This window comes from Ogataea haglerorum (genome assembly GCF_019207285.1).
Source record: "Ogataea haglerorum isolate 81-453-3 chromosome Unknown 81-453-3_NODE_5_length_632335_cov_97.011461, whole genome shotgun sequence".
In the NCBI taxonomy this organism is placed as follows: Eukaryota; Fungi; Ascomycota; class Pichiomycetes; order Pichiales; family Pichiaceae; genus Ogataea; species Ogataea haglerorum.
In genome coordinates, this window is record NW_025065155.1 from 261,272 (window position 1) to 282,504 (window position 21,233).

General features: G+C 48.6%; 12 protein-coding genes across 12 annotated transcripts; 3 read left to right on the plus strand and 9 right to left on the minus strand.

Moving 5' to 3' along the window:
* Positions 1-8: 8 nt before the first annotated feature.
* KL911_002098 (uncharacterized protein) lies at positions 9-1,515 on the minus strand (the record flags this gene model as incomplete). The annotated part of the gene is made up of 2 exons (XM_043197129.1): positions 9-1,276; positions 1,503-1,515. The coding sequence occupies 2 exons, from the start codon at positions 1,513-1,515 to the stop codon at positions 9-11; spliced, it is 1,281 nt and encodes a 426-aa protein (XP_043055103.1).
* Positions 1,516-1,554: 39 nt separating this feature from the next.
* On the minus strand, positions 1,555-3,318 carry KL911_002099 (uncharacterized protein; the record flags this gene model as incomplete). The annotated part of the gene is made up of 1 exon (XM_043197130.1): positions 1,555-3,318. One exon carries the CDS (start codon positions 3,316-3,318, stop codon positions 1,555-1,557), a length of 1,764 nt encoding a protein of 587 aa, XP_043055104.1.
* Positions 3,319-3,403: 85 nt separating this feature from the next.
* Positions 3,404-5,611, minus strand: KL911_002100 (uncharacterized protein; the record flags this gene model as incomplete). The annotated part of the gene is made up of 1 exon (XM_043197133.1): positions 3,404-5,611. The coding sequence occupies one exon, from the start codon at positions 5,609-5,611 to the stop codon at positions 3,404-3,406; it is 2,208 nt and encodes a 735-aa protein (XP_043055105.1).
* A 42-nt stretch (positions 5,612-5,653) lies between these two features.
* On the minus strand, positions 5,654-6,985 carry KL911_002101 (uncharacterized protein; the record flags this gene model as incomplete). Its single annotated transcript, XM_043197134.1, has 1 exon — positions 5,654-6,985. The coding sequence occupies one exon, from the start codon at positions 6,983-6,985 to the stop codon at positions 5,654-5,656; it is 1,332 nt and encodes a 443-aa protein (XP_043055106.1).
* Positions 6,986-7,053: 68 nt separating this feature from the next.
* Positions 7,054-8,208, plus strand: KL911_002102 (uncharacterized protein; the record flags this gene model as incomplete). Its single annotated transcript, XM_043197135.1, has 1 exon — positions 7,054-8,208. The coding sequence occupies one exon, from the start codon at positions 7,054-7,056 to the stop codon at positions 8,206-8,208; it is 1,155 nt and encodes a 384-aa protein (XP_043055107.1).
* Positions 8,209-8,244: 36 nt separating this feature from the next.
* On the minus strand, positions 8,245-9,003 carry KL911_002103 (uncharacterized protein; the record flags this gene model as incomplete). The annotated part of the gene is made up of 1 exon (XM_043197136.1): positions 8,245-9,003. One exon carries the CDS (start codon positions 9,001-9,003, stop codon positions 8,245-8,247), a length of 759 nt encoding a protein of 252 aa, XP_043055108.1.
* Positions 9,004-9,433: 430 nt separating this feature from the next.
* On the plus strand, positions 9,434-10,504 carry KL911_002104 (uncharacterized protein; the record flags this gene model as incomplete). The annotated part of the gene is made up of 1 exon (XM_043197137.1): positions 9,434-10,504. The coding sequence occupies one exon, from the start codon at positions 9,434-9,436 to the stop codon at positions 10,502-10,504; it is 1,071 nt and encodes a 356-aa protein (XP_043055109.1).
* Positions 10,505-10,988: 484 nt separating this feature from the next.
* Positions 10,989-11,833, minus strand: KL911_002105 (uncharacterized protein; the record flags this gene model as incomplete). Its single annotated transcript, XM_043197138.1, has 2 exons — positions 10,989-11,296; positions 11,572-11,833. 2 exons carry the CDS (start codon positions 11,831-11,833, stop codon positions 10,989-10,991), a joined length of 570 nt encoding a protein of 189 aa, XP_043055110.1.
* A 2,260-nt stretch (positions 11,834-14,093) lies between these two features.
* Positions 14,094-15,719, minus strand: KL911_002106 (uncharacterized protein; the record flags this gene model as incomplete). Its single annotated transcript, XM_043197139.1, has 1 exon — positions 14,094-15,719. The coding sequence occupies one exon, from the start codon at positions 15,717-15,719 to the stop codon at positions 14,094-14,096; it is 1,626 nt and encodes a 541-aa protein (XP_043055111.1).
* A 704-nt stretch (positions 15,720-16,423) lies between these two features.
* On the minus strand, positions 16,424-17,200 carry KL911_002107 (uncharacterized protein; the record flags this gene model as incomplete). Its single annotated transcript, XM_043197140.1, has 1 exon — positions 16,424-17,200. The coding sequence occupies one exon, from the start codon at positions 17,198-17,200 to the stop codon at positions 16,424-16,426; it is 777 nt and encodes a 258-aa protein (XP_043055112.1).
* Positions 17,201-17,338: 138 nt separating this feature from the next.
* Positions 17,339-19,747, plus strand: KL911_002108 (uncharacterized protein; the record flags this gene model as incomplete). Its single annotated transcript, XM_043197141.1, has 1 exon — positions 17,339-19,747. One exon carries the CDS (start codon positions 17,339-17,341, stop codon positions 19,745-19,747), a length of 2,409 nt encoding a protein of 802 aa, XP_043055113.1.
* A 38-nt stretch (positions 19,748-19,785) lies between these two features.
* Positions 19,786-21,117, minus strand: KL911_002109 (uncharacterized protein; the record flags this gene model as incomplete). Its single annotated transcript, XM_043197142.1, has 1 exon — positions 19,786-21,117. One exon carries the CDS (start codon positions 21,115-21,117, stop codon positions 19,786-19,788), a length of 1,332 nt encoding a protein of 443 aa, XP_043055114.1.
* Positions 21,118-21,233: the final 116 nt, after the last annotated feature.

Here is a 21,233-nt window from a genome sequence, read left to right on the forward strand (position 1 = left end):
TAGTCTATCTAGGACTTCTTGTAAGCTGGAATCTCAAACTCTGGGTGGAACTTCTGGCCCGGAAGGAAAGGCGCGATTTCAAATATATGTTTCCGCAGATCCTCAGCTTTGTGAGCTTTGAGGTCTTTATTCAACACCTTGTCTTTGTAGATCACATATTCCAAGTTTTCATTGCCGTGGCGAGCGGTTTCGGCAACAGGCATTTGCTTAAACAACTTGGGATGGAAGTCTACGCCCTCTTCCTCGCGCTTCTTCTGCTGAACTCTTTGTTCTTCCTCAATCTTGAATTTCTCGTCTGTAGCGGTGTGATGATCACGTTGCGCCAGAGCATCGGTAACCTTCTTCCATAACCGGCGGCTTTCGTAAGGTCCCTGCTCAGAAATATCTCTCACCTTCGGCTTCAAAGGAGAGCTGTGCTCACAATCAAAAAAGACCGATTTCTTACCGGTCTTGATATCTTTGATATACATCGCTTCCGTCCACTTTCCACTCAGTTCGTACAGCACCTCACCAGTCTTGGTATTCTTTATTTGTCCCTCGATCACGTTGTAGGAACCGGAAATGAACCCTTTGGTTTTGAAGTCAATGTCGGCAATTAAATTGGTTCTAGGACATTGCAATATCAAATGGTCTCCGAGCTCAAACTTCAGGGTTCCAAATAGGATGCCCCTCGCATACATGTTGGGCTGCGTCATTGTATAGTACTCACATTCGCCGCTTTCTTCATCGACGATATCCAAAAAGGAAAGCTTGGTCACACCCTCCATGATTGCTGCGGTGGAGTTGCCTAAGAACTTGGACTTCGGAACGACCATTCCATCGACTCTGATGTTGTAATCGGGAATAATGTAGAAATAGGAGGATTTTGGCGGATGGTGAGATGTTTGCTCAGCAACATAGTATGCCTGAGACCCGTCAGGAAGGTCCCAGTAACACGTAAAGTACTCTCCTAAGATCGGGTTCAATGGCTTTTTCACGGCTTTGGGAGCAATATGCCAGCACGACATGTACCATTTCACAACAGTGACAAATCGCTCAACCGGGTCGGTCGCAGAGTGTGCGGCCAGAAGGATATCCGGCTGTTGCAATTGGTTGGTAATCCGCTCCAGCATGCTCTTTCGCTCCAAAATAAAGGTCGGAAGCGTGATTCGAGATAGATCCGAGCCGGGCCGCAACTGCGAGATGATTCCCATCAAAATTGACTGACCTTGATCGTCCACTTCATCGATATCTTCAACGTCATCGGAAACTTTCTTCTCGTGATGCTTGTCCTTGTCTGAACCGGACTTGCCTGGAGGTTAGTCTTGCAATGTCACGGGGCCCAATTCTGAGCCACCGGTACTTACCAAGAAGCTTGGAGGTAAAAGAAGGCATCTTGACTCAATTGGCTTAAACACAAAAAAAAAGGGTCTAACTTCAATCTTGTCCCTGACTGATAATTCCGCGAAAACCTTACCCTCCAGAAAATATATACCCAAGCCACCTTTGACAGACGCAACCACGACATAGTTTCATGTTGCAGATAATTCAATTTTCTACAAGTTGTGTATCTACTTAAGCTGTAGCGGGCTCCTCCAGAGGCTTAGCGGCGCTGCTGGCACTGCTGCCGGCACTTAGTGTTGCGCTGACCTTTGCGTCGTCTCCGCTCTTCAGCTTCTTTGCACTGGCCCCATTCTTGTCGCCTTTCCGTTTCTTGCTTTCTTTCTTGACTGGGCGCTGCTCGTCCTCTGAGTACACGTCGTCGGGCAGGTCATATAGTTTGACATGCTTGATGCTCAGGGAGTACACATCTTTGTCGAAATTGACCCAGTTTCTGCAAATTGAGTCAAAATCGGAGCACGGAACCTGAATATCCATTTTTTTGTCGCGGCCCTTCAAATCCAGCTCAAGACCAATGTATAGCTTCAGAAGGTGCACCAGGTGCTTGCCCTCTTTCTTCACGTCCTCCTCCAGCTTCACCATATCCGTGTCATCGTCAATCTCCACCTTCTTCAGGTTTTCCTTAGCGTATTTTTCCCCCTCCAGAGTCCCGTAGAGTTCACGGATTTTGAACACCTGCTCCTCAGTGTCGCAGATGTAAGACGCCGAATATGGCTTCACATAAGGATGTGCCAGCACAATACCATTGATAACCTCCAGTTTCTGAACCAATAGTCGGAGCTTGGACTCCACCATACCACTCCATTTCAAATGGGCCTCGTAAGAGTCTCTCGTGGCGGTAATCACAGTTAGATAGAACTTGTATGCAAAGAAGAAGTCATGCTTGGCAAAAAGATCCTTCCACGTTCGCTTGCCGAATTGGATATCGTTCATTATCTCCAAACCACGTTGCATCTCCTTGAGTATTATTTTCTGTGTGGAAGCGGTGATGTTGTGTGTAGCACACATAGAAGGATATGCAGGGGTGATGACCGGCATTCTATGGAGTCTGTCTTGGCCATACAGTTTTGGATTCCAGATTCTGACCGGCAACGGACCGTCCTCGATTGGCTTCAACAGCACAGGCTGAGGCCATTTCCACTGTAAGTAGATCTGGAAAAACTTAGACACAATGACTGCTCCTACAGCGTTAGGGTACAGCTGGCAAATACGAGCGACCAGCATCGCCCAAGCCACACCTCCGGGAAATCCAAACATGTTTGCGTAGATGGCTCTTCTTTGGGCCCAAAGCTTGATTGTTCGCAGGGCGTGACGGAAAACCATTTTCTGAGGCACGAGCTGGAGTATCTGGTCCGTCACTCTGGTACCGTTGAGCGCTCTCAAGTCTCTATCGTCGATGTTCCTAAGCAGGTTGTTATCCTCCAAGGTGAGGTCGAGCGGGACCTGTGGAATATCCAAACGACCGCAAATAAGATCGATATCGACACCATCGAACACGGTTTTGATAATGGGCATGAAAGCATCGGGAACGGGCTGGATTTTGTTCAGCTCTGGGCGTTTTCTTAGCAGCTCCTCGAAAACAGTAAAGAAGTCATCCCTCGTGACATGTTTCGGAACGACAACAAGGGTATCGATATCCGATCCAGGTCCATAAACACCCAGTCTGTACGAGCCAAATGTAAAGATCTTTCCTCCTGCGTCACGAGCCATTCCCTCGCTCATATTCTTGCGGCGTGAAACGGTATAGACAAACTCCTCTGTCAGCTTTTGCAGTGTGGCCAACACTTCTCGCCGTTTCTGAGTCTCGCTCTCGCTTTCAAACGAATTTTGGTTTCTTAGTTCCTCGATCATCGCGTCGTTCAGCTCATTTTCTTTAGCAGTTGGTCCCGCCGTGGATATTGGCGCTGTCACACCATATTGCTTGGTTGTTGTGCTCATACTATGCTTTCTGTCCACTTTGTTGCCTCGCGAACAAAAAAAAAAAATAATCAAATTAAATCTTAAATGCCTAATTATTAGTTTTCTATAGTACAAGATTTTCGCTTAATTCGGGCTGCGGCAGACTGGAGAGATTGAGTGGAGGCCTCGAAGAATCTCCCGATCCCGACTGGATAGTGAGCATGCCCTCGCTGGTTCCGACTCTCACCAGCGCATCCGTAGCTTCCATACACGTGATGGCTCCGTGGCCCAGATAAGCCTGATGCACCATTTTTGGTTCACCCCGTAACCCAATGATGAAGACGTTGCCCATGAGGTCCCCAACAACCAGATTATGCTTGAATACGGTGAAGTCGCTGACCATTACATTTTTCAGAATCTGGACAGCTGCCACCTTGCGCTCGTTTCTATCAACTCTGATCAGATACAATCCTGAAAATGCGTCTGCAACTACCAGGTCGCCATTTGCAAGCTTTTTCCACCCGGAGAAGTACAGAACAGGGATGCTTGAGTTGCTTTCCTCGTTTTGGAACCAGAAGCTAGGGCCGCCATAAATGCTGGTCCAAACCAGCGAATGCGACCCAATCAGCAACAAACTGTAGTCTTCAACCTGTATTATGCTGTCAAAGAGCTTGTTCACGACAGCATGGCCTTCTTGTTTCCACTCTTCGTCCAAGAAGCGCATAAGTAACAGTCCGGACTGATCCTCTTCGTCATTGACAAGCACGACAAAACAGTCGCTCAGCTTGCTTTGCAAAACGTGTCGCTCGTCTTTGCTGGTTTTGCTATTTTCTTCAAACCGACATAGGAGATCAGGCACGGGCAAGACCTTACGCACTACTATTCCGGCGTCAAAGTAATGCTCGTCAATCTTCTGTCCAGCTTTGTAAACCTCCAGACGGTCAATTCTTTTGATCTCTTCAACCTCCAAGTCGACTTCGTGTTCTTCGACCACCAAGACCACGACTTCATCGGTTTCCACTATTTCCTTCACCAACCCTGTCAAATCCATCCAGTCGTCAAGCAACACCCTTGAAGATAGATAAGTACCTTGCGCGTAGTACTTCCCTTTGATGGAAGTTACCGGAAGATTGTCCGCTTGTCTAACTTCCTTAGATATGTGTAGACTCCGATCAAGCTCGACCAAAAGCCCGAAATGGTTGCAACCTATCACGAGGTCGCCTCTGGGAATCATTTTATGAAGCATATCTACCTGCGCTTTCCTTTTTATGTTCCACTTGGTGATCTCTAATTCAGGGGGCTGGGAGTGTCCGGTCCGTAATCTTTCTGCTATAGAGAGGTCCAATTGACGCTCCGCAGTTTCAAGCGATTCCGAGTCCAGCCCTATTTCCATCTGATAAATATCACCCTGTTCACTGCTGAGTAAGTACGAACGCCCGTCAAAACACCACGACAAAAGCTTGGCCATTTTTCCGTCAACGCCGGAAAAAAGCTCCTTGGTACCGTACTGTCTGGTGGTCGTAGCCACGGACGAAAAGATTCTGCGAACAACCGGTGCTGGAATAATGTAGTGCATGTCTTCGCAGATCACAAGCAGCGCGCCAAGCGGTAGCGGTATGACCAGACTCGGGGCTGAGTTCATCAGTGGTAATCGTTTTATCAGATCTATTTCCTGCCCTATTCCGTAATAGTTCACGGAATACTTCAGATTGGCATTTCTGACCACTACGGCGAATATTGCGCCCTCTTTGTCTGCTGCTAGCAGCCGGGTCTTCAGAAAAACGGCGCTGTGCACAACTCCGTGTCCAATGTAAATGACTTGTGGTTTTTCAAATATCCGGTTCACCTGTAGTTTGGCAGCGTCTGGTCTCTTCTTCACTTGGCTAGGAGGCTCGTTCTGCAATGCCAGTCGGAAAAGCTCGGCCTTCGAATGATGAAGCTGTAACACAACCACGTATCCCTCATTGGAATAGATGAGAATGTATCTGCTCAAGTCGTCAACCTGAATAAACGGATGGACCTCAATGGTAGTGGTGACAGAGTCAAAGCGGAACCTCTGCAAAAGAATGAATCCATCGCTCCACGCAATCACTAGCAGTTGGTTGTTTTGGGTCAGAACTAGCAGCCAGTCGTGCTGAAGCCCTGGAGGTCTTATATGATTCATGGCCATAATCCTGTCTGGCAATTCAAGCGCGCTCAGCTGCTTGTACGCGTCATCTAGCAGCTGAATCCTGTATGGATGAGCCACGACGATTGTGCTGTCATGACAAAAATCGACCACGAAACACTCCACAATGGTTCCATCGTGGGTTTTCTTCACATCAAAGCTCATAAATAAATATTCTGATTATTTAATTATTACATCTGGCTTATTTCAGAACGTGAACACAGAGCTATACAGTTTGACGGCTTCTGGATTAATGCTGTTCAGTTGATCAGGATCCAGCATCTCGACATCTGGAAAAGTGAAGCGATCAATAACTGTTGGCTGTGGCAGGGGCAAGAATGGCGTCTCGGGCGAGCTTGGGGTCTCAACCTCTGGGAATGTGAATTTCTCAATAATCTCCAAAGATGAAGGCTTTGGCGGGACGGTAGGAACGAATGGCTTCGCTTCGGCTGGTCTAAAGGTGAACGTGGGTTTTTGTATCACTTCAGGAACCGCCTCGGGCTTGGAGACAACGGCACGCTCGACAAGTGTGTCTCCAGGCTGCTCTTCAAGTTTTGGTTTATTTTGCTCCACTGGTTCGGCACCTTGGGAAACGGTAGGAAGGGACCACGACGTAGGGGGTGCACCAGCTGTATCTTTGTCCTCTTCAGGCTTCTGCTGTTGCACTTTTTGCTCTGGTTGCACTGGCTGCACTGGGTCAGGCTGAGGGTCAGGCTCATTCTCTGACACGTCGTCTTCCGAATCGATCTCTATAATCTCTGGCTCTCCCTTCAGCTCCTTCTTTTCCTTCGGAAGCGGCTGTGGTTCAGGAGTAGACGAACTAGGCTTGAAATTTGCGGCTGCATTTTTTTCTTCGTCCAGACTGTTGTCCTCCTTGTCTTCCAGTGCCTCTGGGTTTTCTATTATGCTCAGTACTTTATTTGCAGTCCTGCTCCTTATTTCTCTTTTTTCCACACGTGGTTTCACAGGGGTCTCAAGTCGCATCCTGTAAGGCGAGGGCAAGCTAGAGTATTGGACCACACGTTTCTTGATTGTCGTTGGAAATGGCTGCGGATGCCGAGTAATCTTATCCTCTCTAGGAGTATATGTAGGGACGTCCACTTTGGCAGTTGGCTTCACAGATGCAGGCCGCAGCACGGTCGGATTGCTGAAGAAGCTACTTTCGTTAGGTTTGAGCCCAGAGGACGACAAAAACTGAGACTCATTCTGAGAATGACGAAATGTCTCAAGTTGCGATTGATTCTGCTGGTGCACCTTGTTGATGAGAGAAAGCACTCCCGCCACCTCGATGTCATTGAGAGGGGCATCTCCCTTGCTTTTGAAAAACTCAGAAAGCGTTCTGTTTGGATTGGCGTCACTTAGCACCGAGAGGTTTGAAACATTTGAGAGATTCGAAACATCGGCCGCGGTGCCATCGCGAGATGGCTGGGGAGAGCGTGAAAAAATCCTACGCAGTCTGCCCAACAGTCCCTGGGAGCCTGAGGACTTCGGCTCAGCTTTATCGTACGGCTTGACTTTTGTTCTATCCCTTCGAATCATCGAATCTGAGACAAAAAAATAAACGTTCAAATTACATAATTTATTTATATTTCTTCTGCTTATCTATTATGTCCATTATAGGAGCTCTTGCCTGCCAGAAAGATTCCTACCTCAAGTCTCTTGCGACAACAGTGGTGTCATGCCACAAGAAAGGAAGCAAGTACGAGGTAGAACTAGAGGACACTTTGTTGTTCCCTGAGGGTGGTGGTCAGCCAAGTGATACCGGCAAGATCTCATCGGGGAACGATGTTCTGGAGGTTGAGAGTGTGATCAGAGCAGGTCTGAAAGCCTTGCATCTGGTGGACAAGCCTTTAGAGACGGGCACCTCTGTGAACTTGAGCGTTGACTGGGAAAGACGGTTCGACCATATGCAGCAGCATACTGGCCAGCATCTTCTTTCTGCTGTGTTGGACAAGCGTGATCTGCCCACACTCAGCTGGAACATGGGAGACATGATAAATTACATAGAGATTCCTCGTAAGCTGACAGACAATGAGCGTGAGGAGGTTGCAAAAGAAGTGAACTCGCACATCACTCAGAATCTGCCAATCTCAGTTGAAGTTCCGCCAGATCGCGAGGTCGACGAAGTGAAAGGTGTGATGAGAATTATCCACATTGGCGATTTGGATGCGAATGCGTGCTGTGGCACACATTTGAAGAGTTCAGGACAGATTAAGGGGATTGTTCTATTGAATCAAATAGCAGGAAAAGGAGGCAACTCAAGACTGAATTTCATTGCTGGAGACAGAATCTTCAAGTTTGCTGAAGCGTCTCACAGTATTCTGAGAGCCTTGAACTCTGCCACTTCTGTGCAAAGCGAGCAATTGGTGGACAAGGTCAACAGTTTGGTGACTACGACCAGAAAATTGCAAAATAGAGAGTCATCATTGCTGAAGGAGCTGGCTGTTTTGACTGCCGCGGATTTGAAGACCAAAGCGGCGGAGAAGAAAACAGTGTTTTTCCACAGAGCGGATGTGGGGCTCGACTTCCTGAACCAGATGTTCAAAGACTTAAAAGATCAGCCTGGAACTTTCATATTATTATCTGGAGAAGGAAAAGCCGGAGGTGCTGCTCTGGTTTTCGGCGAGGACACAGAGCAAGTGAGCAAGGAGCTAAAGGAACAGTTGTCCGGTCTCAAAGGCGGAGGCAAAGGAAAATTTCAGGGAAAAGTGTCTGCGTACGGCAAAGGCGAGCTTGAGGCCGTGAAGCACAAATGGACATAAAATATTTATTATCGTACTGAATACATCATTTATTCGTTATGTTCTCAAGCTCAGCCTGCTCCTAAGGCTCAGCAGGCTTCTCATGGGGCTCGATTTTCTGCGCGGGTGTGTTCTGGCAATTTCGTCTTCAACCTGAATGCGTCGTAGAGTGGATATTATGGCGTCGAAGGTGGCAGAATCGGTTTGGGATGTGTGGAGACAGACAGTATTGCTCGTATCTCTTGCTGTCTCTAATGTTTCTGCGGTCTGGTCTGCTACTGAGAAGTCCGGGTTCACTGTTTCGGGGGTATTTTCCGACTCCGTGTCGGAGAACAGATGGGCAAGTCCTGGATCTATTTTTTTCAATGCAGCTTGGAGAATCTCGTACTCCTGAAAACAGTGGCAGCACACGATTTCCGCACACCGGCTTCGAGGAAGTAGAGAGCTTAGATCGTACAGTGGACGGTCACAGACAACACAATATCGTAAGTTCGAGTCTGTCGTCTTGATGTAGGCCTCGGTTTCGCTGTTCAGGGTAGAACTCGAGTTGACGCTTTGTTTGCGATAGTAGAGCGGCAGCAGTGCATCAGGAGGTGTCATATCATTGTCAATGGCGCGTTTGATATCAAATAGTGATGCCTTTTTGCGAAAACCCTTTGGGTAATGAATGTAATCTTCCACGAGTAAAAGCTCTCCGTGCGGGCTAGTCTGTGCAAGATTCGGGTGCGGAAGCGGGAAAGAGGTCAGTTGCTTGTTGTCAATGAGGTCCAATCGCGACGGACGGATTTGCAGCGAGTGCACAGCGTTCTCAAGCATTCATGAGAAACGAAAATAAGAATATTTACGTGAAATAAAACGGATATGTAATACTTTCCAAATACGGAACAATCATAATTTATCATGAAAAATAAACATATTTTAGAAGGCTAAAATAATTAAGAACATTTTTTCTGGCAGCTCCCAGTGTACCTGACGTATCGGAGACATTTGATTTTTAGCCGATAGCATTCCGGGTTTGCAATTAGCTGAGACTAGCTCTACACAAGGTAAGCCGAGGCTTCGTTGAAGCTCGGGTCACGAAAGACAGGTTTTAGAGGGAATTCCGACGTGAAGTTGCGAAACTCATACTTTGAAGTGACAAACTTAGTAAATCGCGAAAAAAATGTATGTGTGCGGCTTTAGTTTTGGAGGGATATAAAAGGCTCCCAGCTCTCATTTTATTCTGTCTCCGCTCAGTATTCCAACGATGACAAGGATTGCAATTCTGGGCGCAGGACCTTATGGAGCGTTTGCTGCAAAGAAACTCTCAAGCGTTCCTGGGTTAGACGTCACCTTGATCTCGAAAAAAAATTATATCCACATGGTCCCTGCAGTTCCGAGAAACTTTGTTACCCAGAACTTGGATGGATACTCCAGAACCCTCGAGGACATTTTTGGCAATTCGATTAGGCTAATATATGACGAGGTTGTTAGTTTTGATGATAAAAAGGCCACCACACGCAAAAATGGAGATGTCGCATTTGATGTTCTGATAGTTGCCACGGGCTCAATTCTAAATCGCGAATTTCAGCTGCCGGACACCATTGATTCTGCAGTGGAGTATTTCAAGGAGGAGTTCGAAAAGGTCAAGCGCGCAAAAAACATCACCGTTATCGGCGGCGGAATCTCAGGCTGTGAGCTCGTGGGAGAGCTGGCCTATAAATTCAAGGATGAGATAGCCAAGGGCGAGAAAAGCATTCGTCTGATACATTCCAGCTCGAACCTCTTGTCGCACTTTGAAATTGACTCTGTTAGAATGAGCATCAAGTCCCAGCTAGAAGGCATGAACGTCAAGCTCTATCTTGGTAAGCAGGCGACTCAGGACGGAGATAAGATCTATGTTGGATCTGAGGAAATCCCCTCCGACCATACCATATGGACTACGGGAGTCAAGCCTGCCACTCCAGATTCTCCGCTCGAAGGCCTTAAGAACGAAAAGGGTGAAATCAAAGTCAAATCTACCTTCCAGACACTGGCCAGCCCTAATATTTTTGCAGTTGGAGACTGTGTTGATTTCGTCATCAAGACAGCGTTTCCGCTGAAAAAGTGGGGTTCCGTTCTGACCGACAACGTAGTTGCCTACGTCCAAAACAAGCCACTTACTAAGCAGATTGTTCCGCCTACGAACGACGACAAGCCGACATGCGGTGTCAGCCTGGGTCCGGAGCAAGGAGCAGGTCAGATAGCTACGCCATTCGGCACTTTCAAGGCGCCAACCTTTCTGGTGGTGCAGTCCAAGTCCAAGACCATGCTCAAGGGAAAGTTAAGTCAGTTCTAATTACGAGACTAAGGTAGTAAATCGAAAATCAGTTAGCTACCTCACTGGAGCTTGCATTGGCAATGTGCGAATTATGGAGACCATATAGTGGTGGACTTTCTTCGCTGATAGCAGTTGCTCCACCGTAAGAACATCGTCGCATGGACCTAGGATGACTCCAGACTCTATCGTCTCCACAGAAACCATTCCACAGTTTTGTTCAATCTAGTTTCGAACCTGGTTGTGTCTCCCTCGCGAAGCAATCTCCTGCTACCATTTTTCTCGCCTTGGAACGTCCATTTTTCGGTCTTTGTGTCGCCACTTAACGAGACATAAATGATCGTCTTGTCGTCGTCATTGACTCAGAGAGCTACGGACAGACTCCAAAGGGTATTGATGACTATCAAACCTGGAAGCTGCAGTTCCGACCTTATCGGCAAGTTCTTTCGAGCTTGAGCAAGCTTGAAAAAATATTTGTCCATCCACGGTTCTCGGTGACGCTTCCCTAGGAACCGGATTTGACCAGAACATAGCCCGACTCAAGCAGATGGGTAGAGCGATGATAAGTTGCTGCTGTCAGAGCCACCAAACTTGGCAATTGCGAGGTGCCGGCGGGTACATTGGGATAGGGCAGTATTTTCGTGGCTGATGTGAAACTCGTGTCTATCAATATTATTGTGGTTTCCAGCCCTAGTTTCTTAATCAGATTGTAATTGTTGCTCAGAAGTGTTCCGGCCATGGCACCGTTACGCGCAGCCTCAAAGGCGTCAATAGCGTTGTATTTGGCGGGACATTGGCTTTCCAGGTAACCAACTAGTCATTACCCAGAAACACCTGCTGGTAGCGATAGCTGAAGATATGCGGAGCTGATAGACGAAGTTGGCGGAAGGCGTTTCCAGCGGATTCCCTGAAGGGAGCAACAAACAAGTATTCGGGTGAGAATTTTTGGTGCCTTGAATGGTGACGTTTATTTCGTGAGGAAACAAGTCTGGCGCACTGCGGTGCTATCAACTAGTACATGTTGGAAGAGTAAGAAGAACAAGTGCCAAGGGTGGCAGAAATGAGATGTATCAAGGGTATCTTTGTACCTAAAAGTGTTGCTACGTTAACAAATAAGCCGCAGAGCCACAGAGCCGCCTCTGCAGCCTGCGGAAGCTCGACAGGTTTTTCTGTATGCAAGAAAACACGCTGGATGACAACTGCGGATTGTGGCACCGCGCGCAAGTCCATGCTGCGGAACTGATACTCAATGGATGTAGCTATTGCCTGTTGAAATTGTCGATGGAAAAAGTTATATGGAGAAGGCCAGATCCAGCACACAATGAGCGTGCTCAGACAGAGGCCCGTCATCAGCTACTTGGCGCCGTCGTGAACGAGGTGACAGGATTCCTGCACAGCACCAGTGTGCAGCCGGCAATGACGAGAGAAAACAAACTGCAATGCCGCTCTTGTTGGCCAAGAGCGTGAGCGGAACACCCGTATAAAGGCTGAAAGCCGTGCTGGGATGAGGTACGACGATCTTATCCACGATGCCATATTGACCGCTTGAACTGGCCCCAGCTGGTGGCGTGTGTTTATTGTTTCCGTCCCATCAGAACCTACAAGATAGCATTAGCAAGCAGAGAGCAGTCGGTCCAGAAGAAATTTGGCTGCAGAGCTGGAGAAACACGCAGACGGTCTTCTCTTTTCTAGATTTGACAGCACCGGACCTGATCTGAGATCCAGCCAAGCTTTCCTAAAGAGAGACCTGGTCTATTGAGAAGAAAACATTAAGATCCTCTGACTTTCCAAAAAGGAAGGGCTTTGCGTACAGCTACGAAACGTGCAATTGAGTCGCGGCAGCGAAATATCTCGGTAATTTAAAGAAATTTAGAATTGTGGCATATTTTGGTAGCAGCAAATCCATCATCCGAAGAAGAGTTTGAGCTTCTGCTTTGCCCCGTCGGGTTCAGTTCCCCCTCCTTCAGGGCCTGTCTCAGCTTCTCCTCGGGCTCACACTACCGGCCTGTATCATAATGCTATTCGTATCTCACTCATGTGGTCACCTTCCAGATTTTGTAGCCAAAGAAACGAGGGCGGACAACAGCAGCATGCTAAGGATCAACGGCGAGAACAAACTCTTCACGATAAAGAAAATCGGGTTGTTAGGATTCTACAGAGATATAAACGGCAGCTCCTGTACTGTACGTTGTGACCGGCCGGACCCCGGCCTTTTCTGAGCCTGATATTCTCAATGACAATTGATTACGACGTAAAGAAGACGGACACTCCAGAAACAGTGACTTAGTAGGTGTAGACGGTTATGGAGCCACTTCGCACATAAAGGAGACCGAAGTAGCGAAAATGGTTCAATGGGATGGTTGCAACGTAGGATATATGGTGTCTGTGGACTTTGCCAAAAAGCATGAAAAAAGCGTCATGTGCCCGCTTGCCATGTTGAAGGTAGTCTTGTTCCAATTTTCAGCGGAGAGTTCACTGCACTGAACAACATCACCACCACGAGCAATTTTATCAGATGGCGCACGCTGTGGTAGCCAGAGCTGTACAGAGACACGACATTCGGTGACTCCAGATATTTCTTGCCATTTAAAAGTTGCGACAAGTTGTACGAGATGGTGATACCATAGAACAAACGACATGCACACGTATATCTACATCGCCCGGATCAGAGTGTCTCATGGCGCTAGTGATGGCTCTGTTGTCCCACAGCACTCAATCACATTAATTCAATGGCGATGTATCCTGTTGGCTAGTTCAAAATAGGCCTCGGAAGAGAACTGAGGGCCAACTGGCCGGCCCACGAAGTGTTAAAAATTTTAAATCAAGTAGCTGTCCCTTTCACCTCACCACATGTATATAAAGGTGAACACATATAATGCTGATATATCGATCAGTTTGATAACAGACAGCGGGAAGTCGGAACCACCGAACCCTCAAAGACAGGAATTTTGCGCAGAGGAAAAGAGCCCAAAATATCAGAAAATAGACTCAAAGCGACAGTGGCAACCATAAATTCATTGTCGACGAAAAGGTGAAATATTCGGCCATCAAAATGGATATCCAGACAACGTAATAAGTGTAGAAAGCCACAATTCCACAAAAGGTAGCAGGACACGCTTATGCAAATAAGCATCCAGCCCATCTCTCGAACATGGCCCAGTAAGTCGTTGGATAGCCGTAAGCGTGTCATCTGAATTTTTCTCTCTTGAGCCCAGAATGCGGGTCAAACCTCTGGTTAGAACCTCCAAGGCAAACACCCGATCTAGCTGCTAGGAAATGATCGGACTGGGCTGGTCTGCTCCTTCTCCATAATAAAGCAACGCGAACACTTTTAGTCGACGCTGTCAAAAATTTGTTCCTGCTTTGCATGTATGCATAATTTTTTACTTTTTTGCTACCGCCACACATGATAAAGTCACGAGATATAAAACCAGTTCTGATTATTAGCTCAATGTATATAGCAGAGCAGGTACTAAGCAAGGCTGGAAGGAGTGAGTGACAGACCGCTAATATTCTTTGATTTCTGCCATTATGTTTTTCCAATGATTGCCCGCATCCGCATAATGTCACCCCCTGATCTTATAGTTGTATAGACGAAATAACGATAGGTTTAGACCCACTCTGAAAAGAACTCCTTGACCTTCTGCTTGCGCGTGAGCGGATTCATTTCTCTCTCCAGCTTGAGCTCTCTCAACTGCTCTTCGAGATCGTATCTGCGTCCAGTCTCAAAGTCCATCTCTTCGTACTTCACCCATTTCGTTTTCTTCCACAGCTTGTAGCCAAAGTAGAAAATTGCAGAGAGTGGATACATGATGTACGCGTCCACGAACCACGAATGGTTAAATGGTTTCAGATACATCCATCCTTGGATCAGAGCTAAGAAAAGACACATGAGTATGCAGAGCGCAGGAGTGAGTGGGTACCACAAGCACTTGTACGGCAGATCTGAGACGTCATGGCCAGTACGGACCCAGCCAATTCTAAATCTGATCTGTGTAAAACAAATAGCGGCCCAGACAAACAAGCTGGACACGCCGGACACACTCACAAAATAACTGTAGGCTGTTTTTGAGCCGCTTCCAATAGACATCAAACCGAGGAACCCAAAGAGGTTGAACGTGATGGTAGCCACGTAGGGCACTCCATGGCGGTTGACTCTGTTGAAATACTTGGAGAATGGAATCATCTTTTCGTTTGCCATGTTCACGATGGTTCTGGAGCCGATGTAAATAGCAGAGTTGATAGCACTTAGCGACACAATCACAACGAAAACGTTCACCAGATGGTGCGCATTGTGCCAACCTGCGTTGTAAAGGGCCACGTAAATTGGCGAACGGAGAGAAGTCACTTTGCTAGAGAATTGAGGCGAATCGTACGGAACAGCAATACCGTACGATAGAGAGAGACCAAGGAAAATGTAGATGATTCTGATCAGGGTCTGTCTCACGGCAATTGGGATGGCTCTAATAGGATTTTTCGTTTCAGCGGCATTCAGCGACAGCAGCTCAACACCCACGTATGCAGTGGAGCAGTTCACGATGGCACTTGCTAGAGACTTCATCGCGGATTGGTCTGCCCACGGAGTCTTGAAATTCCTAAATCCGAAAGCAGGGGTGCCTTTGACTCCTCCGCTCATGTACACAATAGTGAAAATATAGAATGCGGTAAGCCCGAGAAGCTTGATAATGGCCAGCCAGTACTCAGCTTCTCCATAACCTGCAACACCCAGAAATTGGATGGACAGGAAGAATACCCAGAAGATAAGGAAAAAACCCCAAAGCGGCACTGCAGGGGCCCAAAAGTTGAGAGTAGACGACAGAGAAATGTACTCAGACATGAGAACCGCAATCCAAACCACCAGGTAGTTATACGAAGTCATTGCAGAGAAAGCCTCGTCAACAAATCTTGTCATGTGATTGGAAAATCCATTTGTAGAAGGGAATAGGGAGTTTAGCTCCCCAATTGACTGCATAAGCGTGAAAGCCACCACTCCCACAATACTGTAGTCAACCACAAGAGCAGCTGGACCGTCTTTGTGAAGGTACACTCCCAACCCAACGATGGACCCGGGGCCTATAATGCCTCCTAAAGCCATCAGAGTCACATGTCTTGTTTTTAAACCTCTTTTCAGTCCCGAATTTGGGTCAAATTTAGGCTTTTGAGCTGAAGAAGCTCCGGACTCCTGGTCGATCTGTATAGCTTCGACGCTAACCTGACTTTTGACTTCTTTACTCATTCGTAGAAAAAGCTATTTTTATGTCGATCAAGATTTTGGCCGATGGAATCCATAGTTCAGACCAGTCCATCATGAAATGGCTGCCTTCAATCTTGCTTATCGCAGAGTTGGCAGTAAAACACAAAGGGGAGGCATATAATTCTATTGTTTGCAACCTTGAAGACTTATCTTATCTTAAACCTATTCCTGAATTTGGTAAGGGTACGCGCGGAAATAATTACTGCTTTGACAGACAAGGTGATAGTCGCGCAGCCTTCCCGTTCTCTGCAGCTGTCATACCGGGTTTGCCTGGGCGGGTGTATTGGTATTCTTGGCCAATGTTTGGTCAGATATATTGCTTTTCGGAGAGGACCTGAATTTGAATTATCTGGAAAGAGGAGCTGAATTTGAAATATTTGAGCAAGGGCGTGGAAACGTGGGGACACACCTAAAAGGAGAGCAGCTAATTCAGAACCTTGATTGATCCAATAAAGGATGTTGAGGCTCTGTCGGCAACTGCATCGAAGCAATTTTTCAATCTGTATTGCATGATAAATTTTGACACTATGCAAGAAAAACAGCGATCTGGGCAAATACATGCCGGAAGTATGATTTTGTAGCCTGGTTGAGGTACTCGAGAACTGTGGGGGCAAAACATCAGGCAATGAAGAGCGGCTGGGCAGTGCCACTGTACGTGTTGCTAGGATCAAGAAAGCGGGTAGCCATCAGTTAGCCTTCTTCTCGTGTCTTCTGGCGTGCGAGAGCGCGTTTCCGTCGTTTTTGCGCGGGTTCTTTTTTCCCTTGTACGGAAGCACAAGCGAGCATTGTGTGCACTGGGCAAAAGTCATGGCTACGTAGGGACAGTTTTTTGGAGCCATACCTTTGAACACGGAGGACTCTGCACTCACGGGCAGGTTCTGCTCTGTTTTGTACTGGTAGTGGACCAATCTGTACTTGTTTTCGCGAACAAGCTTTGAAAGCCACATGTCGTTGAAGTAGAAGAACGGGTCGCTCTGCGTCAGCGGCAGGTTATGGAGTCGCGTGAAGACCTCGTTCTCTTCGACCAGCAGCGACTGCACCTGCTCTTGGCTTAACGAGTGATTGGAACCACAAAGAACTTCAACGGGGGGCTCTTTATGCATTACGTCCAGTGGTACCACTGGATCAGGAATAGCAGGCTCCGGCTGAGTGTGAGTGGGCAGTAGCTCCCTTTTTGCCAACTCCTCGTGCTGTTCTGTTTGCTCAGTCTTCTGTCGCTTCCTGGGCATCATCTGTTCATGCAAATGACCAAGAAACTCGTTCACGTGCTCTGCCACCTCCTGTGCCTCGTCCATGTTGGATACATGGCCGTAGTAGATATGTTGCCCCTTGTTGTCGTTTGAGAAATGGACGTCGTTGAGCGTTGCTCCATGGAAGCAGTTAAACACGTACACGTTTGTCTTTCCGCAAACATGCTGTGTCTCCTGATTGACAGACTTTTCCTGTGCTGGTTGTCTATTCATTATAATCAAGTTATAGTTCTCCCTTTTATTTATTTTCTTCCCTCCTCCAGATCCCTCTTTCAAGCCCAAAAAGTGGCTGGTGGCAGTCCGAGCAACCTCAAATAGAAAAATTTCCTCTTCGGTTAAATTTAGAACAGCATGACAGAGGAAAAGAACTGGGCGGTTGAACCGATCCTCAGGCCAAGCGCAGGCCCCCGGAGGTTCTGGAATACTCTCCTGCTTCTTCTGGTGGTCCTAGTGTATTTTTCTTCTGTTTTGATTGGCCAAATTAACCAGCTTTACGTCAACCACAAGGAAGCAGGCATTGCCAGACAAAGACCACTCGCGCCAGTTGTTCCACAGGGGAAGCTGCCCCTCACATTGGCCGCCACGCGGAACGGGACGTTCACCCCAGAAAGAAAGAGTCTGCAGTGGCTCAGGACCGACTCTTCGGCGTCCAACGACTCCGGAGAGTATATCGTCATAAACGACGGCGACTACGTTCTCAAGTCGCTGACAGACAAGAGCGAGCGCGTACTCTTTTCCGGAACAGTCATCGACTACGAGGACGCCACGTTCAAGATTGAGGACATCGTCTTCAGCGACAACTTGAAACACGCCCTGGTTATCTGTGATAAGGTCCGTAATTGGAGGCATTCCTTTTTCGCCACGTATTTTGTGCTGGAAGTAGACTCCAGGAGAATCAGCCCGCTGTACAATGGCAACTCGCTTGTGTCGTTGGCGAAATGGTCGCCAGACTCCTCCAGCATCGCCTTCATTGTGGACAATAATGTCTATGTGAGGAAGCTGGCCACGAACGAGGTGCTCCAGGTCACATTTGAGGGCGGCACGGAGATATTCTACGGCAAACCGGACTGGGTGTACGAGGAGGAAGTGTTTGAAGGCGATACGGCCATGTGGTGGTCTCCGAACTCAGAATATTTGACGATTTTGCGCTTCAACGACACACTCGTGCCAACCTTCCCTATTCCGTACTTTGTGCAGCACAAGGACGACGTCTACCCGGAATTGCGCGAACTCAAGTACCCAAAAGCAGGGTATCCGAATCCCCAGGTGGACTTTGTTGTGTACGACAGCAAGAAGGACAAGCTGACGTCGCTGGACCAGTCTGACGTCTTCTACAACGACAAGGACATCCGTAACGATGAGAGGCTGATCACTGAGGTCAAATGGGTTGGAGATTCTAATTTCCTGCTAAAAATCACCAACCGAGAATCGGACATTCTTAAAATCTTCATCGTGGACGCTTCAGCGATGGAGTCCCGGCTCAAACGCTCAGATTACGGTTCGAACGCAAACTCGTGGTTTGAGATCAGCCACAACCTGCTGTACGTGCCGAAGTCTGACTCCAGACCGCACGACGGCTACATCGACATCGTCGACGTGGACGGGTACGATCACCTAGCATACTTCTCTCCGCCGGACACAGAGGATCCGCTTATTCTCACGTCGGGCGAGTGGGAGGTGGTGGACGGCGCTGCCGCTTTTGACGCCGTCCTGAACAAGGTCTACTTCATTTCCACCGAAAAGTCGTCTGTCGAGAGACATCTGTACTCGATCGACCTCGACGGCTCTAATAAAACCAGCATCACAGACGCCAGCCAGGAAGGATGGTACTCGGTGTCGTTTTCCGCCGGCTCGCGGTTCCTGCTGCTTAATTACAACGGACCGGACATTCCGCACCAGGAATTGCTTGATTTGCATTCAAACACGAGAGAAACGCTCACTTCCAACGACAAGCTGGCCAAAACGCTGCAAGAATATGCTCTCCCCGAAAACAGGTACGGCGAGATCGACGTCGGAGCGGGCACGCTGCTCAACTTCCACGAGACGCTGCCGCTGAATTTTGACGTGTCGAAGAAGTATCCACTGCTATTCTTCGTGTACGGAGGCCCCGGTTCGCAGCTGGTGCAGAAACAGTATGCGATGGCGGCATCTGCGTTTTCGTCGGTCGTTGCCGCGCAATTGGACGCCGTGGTGGTGACTGTCGACGGCAGAGGAACGGGATTCAAGGGAAAAGCGTTCAGGAACATTGTGCGCGATAGGCTCGGACACTACGAGGTGCTAGACCAGATCGCCGCGGCCAAGCAGTGGATCGCGAAACCGTACATTGACGAGCAGCGAACGGCTATCTGGGGATGGTCGTACGGTGGCTACATGACGCTCAAGACGCTAGAGGCCGACCAGGGCAGCACGTTCAAGTACGGCATGTCTGTTGCTCCGGTCACCAACTGGCTGCTTTATGACTCGATCTACACAGAGAGATACATGCACACGCCGCAGCAGAACGCGGGATACTTCAACTCGTCCGTGCACAAGGTTGCGAACTTCGCCGGCGTAAAGCGGTTCCTGCTCATGCACGGAACAGGCGACGACAACGTCCATTTCCAGAACTCGCTCAAGTTCCTGGACATGCTGGATCTCCAGGGTCTGGAGAACTACGACGTGCACGTTTTCCCGGACAGCGACCACTCTATTCGCTACCACAACGCAAACACGATCGTTTACGACAAACTGTTGGCCTGGCTGAGGCAGAATTGGTCATGACGGATGCGAATTGTATAGTGTACTATAGGAACGGCTATTCACTGGTATTGGAAGTTGTAACCGTCCAGCCCGTACGCCAGCTCTCTTTCGAGGTCGATGTTCTCGTCGTAGAGCATTTCCTGGGGTTTTGGGGGCAGCTCGTAGTCGGCCACCTGGCCCTCAAACGGCGTCTTCAGCTGCGGCTGCTGCTGCGGCTGCTCCATCTCGTAGGCGCCCGTCGCGCCGCCGTACTGCTCGCTAACTATCGTCTGCTCCTCGAGCGGTTTTCTCACGTACTCTCTAAACGAGCGGGTCTCCTCGATGATCATCTGCTTCATCTCATTAATGTCGTCTGTTTCCTCGAACGAGAAGTCGAACTTGGCCGCGCACACCGGCTCGTCGTTCGGGTCGTGCCACACCTCCAAGTACGGGTGTTGCAGCGCGTCCTCCACGGTGATTCTGTCCTCAGGGTTCAGCGTCAGCATGCGGTTGAGCAGGTCGATCGCCAACGGGTTGGCGTGCGGGAAGAAGTTCTCAAACGGCACCTTCGGCATGTACGGCAGCGAGCGCACGTACGCCTGCGCTCTGGACGACTTGATGCTCTGCATGGTATGCTCGTTGGGGGTGCCCAGCACTTTGAGGATCTCGTTCAGCTGGTCAACGTAGTCCTTGCCCTTGAAGATGGTGGAGCCGCCCAGGAGTTCTGCCAGAATGCACCCGACAGACCAGATGTCGATGGCCTTGGTGTAACCTTGGAAGCTCAAAATGATCTCGGGGGCACGGTACCATCTGGTGGCCACGTACTCGGTCAGAAAGCCCTGGTTCTTCTCCGGGTCGTTCGAGTAGCCTCTCGCCAGTCCGAAGTCGCAGATCTTGAGCTCGCAGTCCGCGTTGACCAGCAAGTTCCCCGGCTTGAGGTCTCTGTGGAGCACGTCTGCCGAGTGGATGTATTTGAGCCCGCACAGGATCTGGTAGACGAACGATTGGTAGTGCGAGTCCGTCAGCGGCTGGTTGGAGCGGATGATCTGGTGCATGTCGCACTCCATGAGCTCCTCATACAGATATATCTCGTTGAAATTGCCGTTGGCATCAGGCACTATGTCCAGGTCGTACAAGCAAGTGATGTTCTTGTGGCCCCTGAAATGGCGCAGCAGCTTGATTTCGCGCAGCGCCCTTTTGCACAGGATCTTCTTGCTGAAGATGTTGGTCACCTTCTTGATGGCCACATGTCCTCCCTCGTCGCCGGCCTCGATATACTTGGCCGAGCACACGATGCCGTAGGCTCCCTGTCCCAGCCCCTTGATGAGCTGGAATCGGCGGTCGACAACGAAGTTCTGTTGGAACACCCTGAATACGTGATACTGGTCCATGGTGTTGGAAGAGGCCGCCATAAAACTCGAATATAGGCGCTGCTTTTATACTCAAACAAGGTGCCTATTTAGATACTAAAAATATCTCCTCGATTTCTCTCCTCTTAGTGACACGCGCTTTATCTTGGCATACCACG